Source organism: Agelaius phoeniceus, assembly GCF_051311805.1.
Source record: "Agelaius phoeniceus isolate bAgePho1 chromosome W unlocalized genomic scaffold, bAgePho1.hap1 SUPER_W_unloc_1, whole genome shotgun sequence".
Lineage (NCBI taxonomy): Eukaryota > Metazoa > Chordata > Aves > Passeriformes > Icteridae > Agelaius > Agelaius phoeniceus.
The window spans coordinates 527,757-535,243 of NW_027509866.1; the positions used below are offsets into that span (position 1 = coordinate 527,757).

Genomic DNA, 7,487 nt, shown 5'->3' on the forward strand with positions numbered 1-7,487 from the left:
CATTGGTTTATGGGGAAATCAAGGATCTGTGTAGGGCAGCTAAAGACCATAGGAAGGACTTACCTTGTTTTAATGGCCTAATGAGGGCCATGTTTACAGCACATGTCTTAACCCCCTATGATTTAAAATATATCATGACCATGTTGGTGTCACCTACAGAATACACCCTGTGGGAAGGGGGATGGAAGTGTTTACTAAATCAATTAATAGCAGACTATGCTAATAATGAGGCAAGGGCAGAATTGACAAACAACCATCTAGCTGGAGAAGGACAACACAGCCTACCAGATGATCAAGCAGCAGGTATCCCCAGAGAAGTATTGGATGATATCAAAGAGATGGCTTTGAAAGCTTTAATCCAGGTATCAGATGGTAGCACCCCCAGTTTGGACTACCTTGGGTGGCTGCAGCTAAAGTTTTAGGGCAATCAGACCATCCTGGGTGCCTGTTAAGTAAGCAAACCAATGCTGCCTCCCTCACATTGAGTGGCTGCTCTCAGACACAGAGACCATCAGACACGCCACCTTGCAGAACAGCGATAGAGTTTTTACTCTGGGCACATGGGCATGGCTGTGTAGACTCTGAGGGCATGTGCTGCATGAACCTCTCCAGCCACAGCGAGTCAATCCACAAGAGCATTCAGGTACCGAAGGAAGGGTTCAAGAAGCTTCAAGTGGAAAACAAAGACTGGGTCAATAAACTCTTCCAATCCAAGGGACTAAAGGGTTGGGTGATGTCTAGCTAAAACAGGACTATTAAATCTCTTAGTGGTTTTTGTTGTATTGTTAATTGTCCCATGTTTGTTTGCATGCTTTAAGAAAGTCTTACAAAATTCTTTCAGTTCCATCTTTGTTGTAAAAGAGAAAGGGGGAAGATACCCAACACAGGCTCCTCATGGAGTCCTTGGAGGAGAGAATTGGAGGCCAGGAAGGCACAAAAACCTCTCAGAGACTCAGTGTGGGAAGGAAAATCCTTGAAAGTACCTAAAAGTATTCTTAAATCCATAAAATACCTAAAAATCCTTGAGTATCTCAAGGCATTAATGAGCCCCACTGAGTGTCAGTACAAAGTTCTCAAGGGACTCGTTAAAGCAGATAATTGGGGCCATGATATTGCACAAACCTCTCACAGAGTCTGTATCAAAAGGGAAACACCAAGTACCTTAAAATAACTGAAGTACCCAGAAGCATTAATGAGCCCCACTGAGTGTTGTTACTGACAAAGCCTCTCCAGGGACTTGTTAAAGCAGATAATTGGAGGCCATGATTGCACAAACCTCTCAGAGACTCCAAGGCAAAAGCCAAAGCCAAAGCCCTTTGAAAAACCTGCAGTCCCTGCAGGGAGCATGAAGGAGCCCCCAGGGCCACTGCTGAGCAAGGCTCCCCAGGGACTCCTTGCAGCAGATCCTTGAGGCCACTGGGATGTGGGCTAGGGGGGGATGCTGAGGGCAGCACAAGGGGCTGACAGTGCCCAGCCTGGCTGGGGCTGTGCCAGGAGGCCCCAGGGCCTCAGGACAAGGTGTCTCCTCCCAGCCCTTGGTGGCACAGACCCTGCTGTGCCCCAGGGCACCAAGACTTGGCTTCTCTTTGTCCCCACCTGTCAGCACTGCCTGCAGTTCTCTGCTCTGCCTGGGGCCTGGGGACACTTGCTCAGTCGTGTCCCTCTCTGGGACCCATTAAAAGTCCAAGAAAGTTTGGAGTTGGATTCTGCCTTGGAGTTCTGGACAGGTTTCTTCAGCTCCCTCTCAGGGACTGATGTTCAGGGCCTGAGCACAAAGCCCCAGAGGCTGATTAAAGTCCTTGTGCTGTGTCTGTGCTGCTGAGCTGGGCTGGGCTCCTGGCCCAGAGGCAGCTCCTGGTCACCAAGAAGAGTTTCAAAAGCACATTTCTCTGGATGAGCAGCTCTTGTGCCAGCCCAGCAGGGCTGGGGCACTGCCTGCAGCCAGCCCGGGCACAGCCCAGAGGCACAGAGAGCTTCAATCAGTCAGGGCTGGGAAGGGGCTGAGAAGTGCCTGGGGCACAATCACTGCCAGCCCTTGGCACAGGAACCTCTGGCTGCAGGACAGTGCAGCTGCAGCTCCTGGAGCCATCTCCTGCAGCTGGAACATGCCAATGCCTGCAGAGCCTGTGAGTACATTCTCTGCTTGTCTCTTGTGCAGAGCAGCCAGGGGTGCCCAGGGCTGTCCTGCAGAGCAGGGTCCTGCAGTCCAGGGCGCTGTGCTGGGGCAGGGACTCTGCTGCCTGCCAGGGACAGCTCTCAGCCAGCCCTGGCAGCTGCTCCCAGCACTGGGGAGAAGCTCTGGGGGGAAGGAGCCACCCTGAGCAGGGCAGGGGCTGAGAGGGGCTGGGTGGGGCAGGGCTGCTCCCAGCTCCAGACCAGCCTGGGCACAGCTCCAGAGGACACTTCCCAAAGAAGGTAAGCCTGGGATTGCTGGAAAGATCACGAGCTTTCCTGAGAGTGATTTCCATTTCCTTCTTGGAGAAGGATGGGAAAGTTGGGGTGATGAGAAAAGGATTTTTGCTTTTTAAATATTTTTATATATTCATAGATTTGTTAATTACTGTTATATAGTTATAAAACTATAATCCTTACTTAAATCTATTAAACTCTTAACTAACTCTATTAAAGTACTATTATATACTTATATAACTTTAATCCTTAATTTAGTCTAGTATGTTTCCTTACCTCTCTCTTAGATTTTAGAACAATAACCTGACTGTCTAAATACAGTCCTGAAATACTGTATGGTCTTATTCTCTTATATAGTCCTGAAATATTGTATGGTCTTATAGGAAGAGGACCTATAGGAACATTTTGGTTTTTAACCAGAATCTGAGCAGTCATTACAAAAAGTGAAGGCAAAGAAGCCCTTGCACCTACTCCAAAGGTTTGAGCCAGGGGTGTGTAACTGGGGCAACTGAATCTCCTATTGGATGTTCCTGTTAAATTTCCTAATTAATCAACCTTAATAAATTGCTGAAATCAGGGGCCAGGTGTGCCCCATCCCCACTGGGACACCTGGAAGCTTCCAATTAATATCTGGTTTTTACTTTACTGTTCTAACACTGTTGCAAGGGGATTTTTTTCTCTTTTGATTTTAAAAAACAAGGGGATGAGAGAAGCAGAACAGGAATTGTAATCCCAGAATGACAGAACATTCTGAGTTGAAAGGGACACAGCAGAATCATCAAAGTAATGTTTGAACTTTTACAGAGACTGCAGAACTGTAAATTGAGTTGATCAGTGTCTCTGCTGGGAGCCTCCCAAAGGGCCCTCAGCCACTCCTCAGCCCTGCACAGCAGCAGCATCACCTTTGCAGGGCCCAGCAGGGCTCTCCTGAGCTGCCCTTGCCCAGCTGCACACAGAGCCTGCCCCAGCCAGGGCCCTGCATACAGGCAGGTTTCTGTAGGGCCCCAGCCAGGGCACACAGGCTGGGATGGGCTCTGTGAGCGCTGGCAGGGACAAGGCTCCTCTCAGGAGGGAATGTCCAGGCCCAGGGAGATGCTCAGGGAAGCAGAGGGGGCTGAAGAGAGCAGGGCTGGGGCAGGAGGGCACTGTTGGTGTGTGGGAGGTGCCGGGCACAGCTGGGCACGGGAACACTGTCCTGAGTGCCCGGCTGTCTCTGCCCTGTCCTCTCAGGCACAGCACCACAACATCTGCTCTTGGTTCTGCCCTGCCCTGACATTGGCACTGTAATCTGCTGCTCTCAAGGAGGCTCTGGCATCTGCAGCAGCTGAGTCAGGCACTGCCCTTGGCATTCCTGCCTGGCAGGGCTGTCCATGGGAATGGGGTGTCCAAGCTTCCCTGGCACCTGTGGGGCTGTGGGCAAAGCAGTCCATGGCAAAGGGGAATGAGCTGAGCCCCCTCCCTGAGATCCCATCATGGGCACAGCCAGGGATCTCCTTGCTGTGCCCTGCCAGGCTCTGAGCTGCCCTCCTGGGTGCAAATCTGTGCCAGAGCCTCTGGGAGTTCCCTGAATGTCCCATGGGGAAGGGCAGAGCTGCCACAGCTGAGGAAATGCTGCTGGGTTTGCCCAGGGAGCCGTGAGTGTCCTTGGCACAAGGGGGTGCTGAGACCTTGCCCAGAGACCTTGAGAGAGGGTGAGACATTTAGGGATCCCTCTGCTCTGGGCAGGGTCTGGTTTATCGCAGGGTGACCCAGGAGTGTGATTGTGCTCTGATTGCAGCCAAAGGTGCAAAGCCAGGGCAGCTGGGAACAAGCCCATCCAGCCCCTCACCTTCCCTCAGCCACAGGGAATCCTTTGCCTCTCCCATCTCTCAGTGGCAAGCTCTGAGTGCAGCAGAAATGCTGGGGATTTGTGACCTCAGAGAGCCTGGAAAAATGTGGGGGTAGGAAAAATTACTTAAACCAGCTCCTGCCATCCATGTCTTATAGAACAGGGAATGCAGATGCTACCAAGACTTTCTGCATTAGGAGTGATTCCCCTGACAAATCCTGGATATCCAGCCTTGTTTCTCTGCCAAATGGCCACAAACCCAGGGCAGTGGGGCAGGGATGGCTCCTCAAGAGCCCCCACGCACAGGCCTGGCTGCTCCTGGCACACTCAGCCAGCACAACTGGAGCTCAGGAAGGGACCTGGGTGAAGGTTTTCCCAGAGCAGGAGCAAGGCTGGGTGAGTCCCAGTGGGACAGTCTGCAGGGAATGGCCCAGGTTTGGCTCAAATCAGCCTCTCCTGACTTGTCACTGTCCTTTTTCCATGAACAGGTGCACATGTGCAGCCCCAGCAAATGTCGAACAGCAGCTCCATCAGGCACTTCCTCCTGCTGGCATTGGCAGACACGCGGCAGCTGCAGCTCCTGCACTTCTGCCTCTTGCTGGGCATCTCCCTGGCTGCCCTCCTGGGCAACGGCCTCATCATCAGCGCCGTAGCCTGCGGCCACCACCTGCACACGCCCATGTTCTTCTTCCTGCTCAACCTGGCCCTCGCTGACCTGGGCTCCATCTGCACCACTGTCCCCAAAGCCATGCACAATTCCCTCTGGGACACCAGGGACATCTCCTACAAAGGATGTGCTGCCCAAATATTTTTCTTTCTCTTCTTCATGGGAGCAGAGCTTTCCCTCCTGACCATCATGTGCTACAACTGCTACGTGTCCATCTGCAAACCCCTGCACTACGGGACCCTCCTGGGCAGCAGAGCTTGTGCCCACATGGCAGCAGCTGCCTGGGCCAGTGCCTTTCTCAATGCTCTCATGCACACAGCCAATACATTTTCCCTGCCCCTGTGCCATGGCAATGCCCTGGGCCAGTTCTTCTGTGAAATCCCCACAATACTCAAGCTCTCCTGCTCAAATTCCTACCTCAGGGAATTTGGGCTCATTGTGGTTAGCCTTTGTTTATCATTTGGTTGTTTTGTGTTCATTGTTTTCTCCTATGTGCAGATCTTCAGGGCTGTGCTGAGGATCCCCTCTGAGCAGGGACGGCACAAAGCCTTTTCCACCTGCCTCCCTCACCTCACTGTGGTGTCCTTGTTTATCAGCACTGCCACATTTTCTCACCTGAAGCCCCCCTCCATGTCCTCCCCATCCCTGGATCTGGCCTTGTCAGTTCTGTACTCGGTGGTGCCTCCAGCCCTGAACCCCCTCATCTACAGCCTGAGGAACCAGGAGCTCAAGGCTGCAGTGAGGAGACTGATGTCTGGATGCTTTAGGAAATAGTAAACTGCTTGCCAATTTCTGCAAATTAATTATAATGAAAGTCATATATGATGCTTCGTGTTGGTTTGGATTTGGGGTCTTTTTTCCCTTGTTTTAATTATTCATATTATCCACAAACAAATATCAATGTTTGTGCCATTTCTCATTTTGTTTCTCTCCAACATGCCTGTGGCCACAGACTGTGTCAATGAAGGGCTGTGCTCACAGTGACTTTAAAGGAACTAAAGGATCTGCCAGCAGAGTTTTCTGCAGAGATGCCCTTTTGTTGCCTTCTCTGGAGCTGCAGCAGCAATGTCTGTGTGCAGAGCTGGGGCAGATCAGTGCTGGCCCAGCAGTTGTGCCCAGCAGCAGCAGCAGCACTTGGTGTTGCCAGTGCTGCTGCTGTGGCCCTGCCCCGCTGCCCTGGTGGCCCTGGTGTTGCTGCAGGGCCTGAGTGCTCTCGGGGCCGGGCACAGCCCTGGGGGTGGCAGTGCTGGGGCTGCAGCAGGGACCGGCCATGTAATATAAATGACCTTTGATAATTCTTTTGGGTTTGGTTGTGGGTGTGTTCTTTTTTTCCCCATGTTTCAGTTTTAAATATTGTCCACAAAGAAAAGACATTGGTTTTGCCATTTCTCATTTTGTTCCTCTCCATCTTCCCTGTGGCCACAGATTGTGTCAGTGAGGGGCTGCACTCCTTGTGGCTTTAAAGGAACTAAAGGAACTCCCAGCAGAGTTTTCTGCAGAGATGCCCTTGTGTTCCCTTCTCTGGAGCTGCAGCAGCAATGTCTGTGTGCAGAGCTGGGGGCAGACCAGTGCTGGCCCAGCAGCTCTGCTCCTGCTGGCCACACCATTCCTGATCCAGGCCAGGAGTCATTGGCCTTCTTGGCCACCTGGGCACACTGCTGCCTCATGTCCAGCCTGCTGTCCATCAGTCCCTGCGGGTCCCTTTCTGCCTGGCTGCTCTGCAGCCACTCTGTCCCCAGCCTGTAGCACTGGGGCCAAATATGAGGGCCTGGCCCTTGGATTTGTTAAACCTCACCTTGTTGGATTCATCCCCTGGATCCAGCCTCTCCAAGTCACTGTGCATAGCCCTCCTACCCTCCAGCAGATCAACACTCCCATCCAGCTTGGTGACATTTGCGATGATGTCCTTGATTCCATGGGGCCCGTCAGTGTCACAATGGCCTCTTGGTTACACCAGGCCCTGCACTGTCACAATGGTACCCTTGGTTCCATGGGGCCCCAGAGTGTCACAATGGCCCCATGGTCACAGGAGGTCCCACACTGTCACCATGGTCTCTGGGGTTCCACAAGTCCCCTCAGTGTCACAATGGACTCCTTGTTTCCACAAGGCCACACAGTGTCACAACATTCTTCCGGATCCCTTGAGGCCCCATCGTGTCACAGTGGCCCCTTGGTTACACAGGATCCTGCAGTGTCACAATGTCCCCTTGGTGCCATGAGGCCCCGCAGTGTCAGAACGGCCCCTTGGTTCCACTGGGCCCTGCAGTCTCCCAATGGTCTCCTTGGTTTTGCAGTGTCAAAATGGTGAAACCCCTTGGTTACACGAGGCCCTGCAGTGTCACAATGGCCCCAGAGTTTCCCAATCATCACAGAATGACAGACTCAAATAGGCTGGAAAAGGCCTTTGGGATCATCAAGTCCAACCAATGCCCCAATACTGCCTTGTCAGCCAGACCATGCCACTGAGTGCCACTGGAGAGGGACAGTGACTCTGCCACCTCCCCCCTGGCCAGCCCATTCCAGTTCCCACTCACCCTTTCTGTGAAGAACTCCTTCCTATTGTCCAGCCTTAGCCTCCCCTGG

At 52.6% G+C, this 7,487-nt stretch overlaps 1 protein-coding gene across 1 annotated transcript; it reads left to right on the top strand.

Moving 5' to 3' along the window:
* Positions 1–4,677: 4,677 nt before the first annotated feature.
* Positions 4,678–5,678, top strand: LOC143692426 (olfactory receptor 14J1-like). The gene has a single exon (XM_077172660.1). It carries the CDS (start codon positions 4,749–4,751, stop codon positions 5,676–5,678), a length of 930 nt encoding a protein of 309 aa, XP_077028775.1. The 5' UTR covers positions 4,678–4,748.
* Positions 5,679–7,487: the final 1,809 nt, after the last annotated feature.